The 2,487-nt window shown below is 59.5% G+C and overlaps 1 protein-coding gene across 1 annotated transcript in view; it reads left to right on the top strand.

The window, feature by feature from the left end:
- The first annotated feature begins 416 nt into the window (after positions 1-416).
- RTF1 (RTF1 homolog, Paf1/RNA polymerase II complex component) overlaps positions 417-2,487 on the top strand; it is a 48,356-nt gene continuing 46,285 nt past the window's right edge. Inside the window, exon 1 of the mRNA XM_024732564.1 lies at positions 417-614. Within this exon, the coding sequence (XP_024588332.1) occupies positions 417-614 (198 nt within the window). The remainder of the gene's footprint in view (positions 615-2,487) is intronic.

The following is a 2,487-nucleotide window of genomic DNA, read 5'->3' as shown; positions in this document are numbered from 1 at the left end:
CCTCCACGTCCCAGCTCAGTTGTCACTCGCACAGCCCAGGTAGGAAGGCTTCATCCCACGACAGGTGCCCTCAGCGTGGTCCAGCCGATTTGTGTCTCCCAGGCGGACGGCCCTGACGGTGCCCTCGACACTCCATCAGTGTCGAACAGTTGAAAGGCTCCTTAGAGCGGACCCAGATGCTTGCCGCTGCAGTCCACGACAGGTAGGCAGCACGTGAAGCTTCAGCCCCGCAGCAGAGACACACCCAAACCTTCCAACGGGCAGCGCTGGTTACGGAACGGCGGTTCAGAGCCCGGAACCCAACCCGATGCCCCCGCCTCCCACGCTGCGTCGGGGGCGGGGTGGGCGGGGCTCTGGGCGCCGGCGAACGGCGTGCGACGAGCAAGGGGCGGGGCCAGGGGCGGAGCGGAGCGCGCATGCGCGGTCGCCTTTGTGTGGGTCGAGCAGCAGCGGCGGCGGCGGCAGTGGCGGTCCCACTGGCAGGCGGGCAAGAGGGGAGTCCGGGCGGCGTCCGGCGTGGGAGCCGGGGGACCACGATGGTAAAGAAGCGGAAAGGCCGCGTTGTGATCGACTCAGACACGGAAGACAGCGGCAGCGACGAGAACCTGGATCAGGTGAGGGCAGGCCGCGGAGGCGCGGGCCAGCGGAGCGGGAGAGCTGAGTCCTGGCCACGGTAGTCGGGAGCCGGTCGGGCCCCGGGCCTCCTGGCCGGAGCGCCCGGCCTGCCTCGTGTCCTGAACGCCCGCTGCCGCCCCTTTCTGCTCTCCCCACAGTGCCCGCGGCTCTTGGAGTCTGGCCGGGGCCTGGAGACAGAGCCCCGAGGACTTGGCGCCTTGGGTGGGGAGGCGGGGCAGGGGCCAGGCTAGTGGGCCTCGGGCTCGGGGGACTCGAGGGGTCCTTGGTCTGCCAGGGCCAGATCGGGGCGGCAGGCTGCAGGCCAGGCGATCCGGGCACGGATAGGAAGTATCGCCCGCCAACCCGGGAGACTGGGAGGTTTTGGAGGAGGTGCAAGGGTGATCGTGGGGCGGTGTGGGGGAGGGAGGCCGAGAAGGTGCAAGCTCTGGAAGATGAAGTTTTTCAGACAAGGGTGTGAACAGAGAGGAGGGGAACCTCTGTCGTGCTTGGCGAGGAATACGTAGCTGTGGACACGAATCTGTTTGGCAGCTAGGGTCGTTTGTGTTTGAGAAGGGTCTCTGTTGAGATGTCAGACCCAAGACGGCTCATGGGAGGAGGAAAGAGGGCATAAGTGGAGAAATATCTAGGGCGTCATGGAGAGAGTGTGGCGGGGCCTCTTGGCCCTTTTCATGCAGCATCCCAGAATTCTTTCTACTTGAAAGATGTACAGGAGACATTGAAACTAACTTTTGGTCTCACTGTCTTGGGGTTGCTTGAACTGTTATATACTCTAGAAAATACTGTGGGGAGGAAGCTGTCCTTTGTAGCAGTGCTCCAGTGATACCAGAAGATACAAAGAGAGTTTTTCCCCACACTTTGTGAACAAATGATATAAAGAAAGGATATGCAAGAGATAATAGTTCTATAAGTTGAGTAGAGAGAGTACTGAACTTAGAATCTGAAATTTTTGAGTTCTAGGCTGGGCTATGTTGTTTTCTAGCTATGTATCTTGGGCCATAACAGTAAAGTCTAGATAAAACATCAGCCTTGGGCTTCCCTGGTGGCGCAGTGGTTGAGAGTCCGCCTAACGATGCAGGGGACACGGGTTCGTGCCCCGGTCCGGGAAGATCCCACATGCCACGCAGCGGCTGCGCCCTTGAGCCATGGCCGCTGAGCCTGCGCGTCCGGAGCCTGTTGCTCGGCAACGGGAGAGGCCATAACAGAGGCCCGCGTACCGCAAAAAAACCCAAAAAAACCCAAAACATCAGCCTTGTGTATCTGATTGAGTTATTATAAAGGATTAAGTATTTGTAAGAATTAATGTTGGGGGCTTCCCTGATGGCACAGTGGTTAAGAATCCGCCTGCCAATGCAGGGGACAGGGGTTCGATCCCTGGTCCGGGAAGATCCCGCATGCCACCGGAAAACTAAGCCCGTGAGCCACAACTACTGAGCCTGCGCTCTAGAGCCTGCGAACCACAACTACTGAAGCCCGCGCGCCTAGAGCCCGTGCTCCGCAACAAGAGATGCCACCACAATGAGAAGCCCGTGCACCATAACGGCAGAATAGCCGCCGTTCGCCGCAACTAGAGAAAGCCCGCGCACAGCAACGAAGACCCAACGCAGCCAAAAATCAATAGCTAAAATAAATTTATTTTTTAAAAAGAGAATTAGGGCTTCCCTGCTGGCGCAGTGGTTGAGAGTCCGCCTGCCGATAGAGCGGACACGGGTTCATGCCCCGGTCCGGGAGGATCCCGCATGCTGCAGAGTGGCTGGGCCTGTGGGCCGTGGCCGCTGGGTCTTGCGCGTCCGGAGCCTGTGTACCACAACGGGAGAGGCCGCAACAGTGAGAGGCCCGCATACTGAAAAAAAA

This window comes from Neophocaena asiaeorientalis, unplaced genomic scaffold (genome assembly GCF_003031525.2).
Source record: "Neophocaena asiaeorientalis asiaeorientalis breed wild unplaced genomic scaffold, Neophocaena_asiaeorientalis_V1.1 scaffold119, whole genome shotgun sequence".
NCBI lineage: Eukaryota > Metazoa > Chordata > Mammalia > Artiodactyla > Phocoenidae > Neophocaena > Neophocaena asiaeorientalis.
Note: the sequence above shows the minus strand (reverse complement) of the source record. Positions and strands in the feature narration are given on the sequence as shown.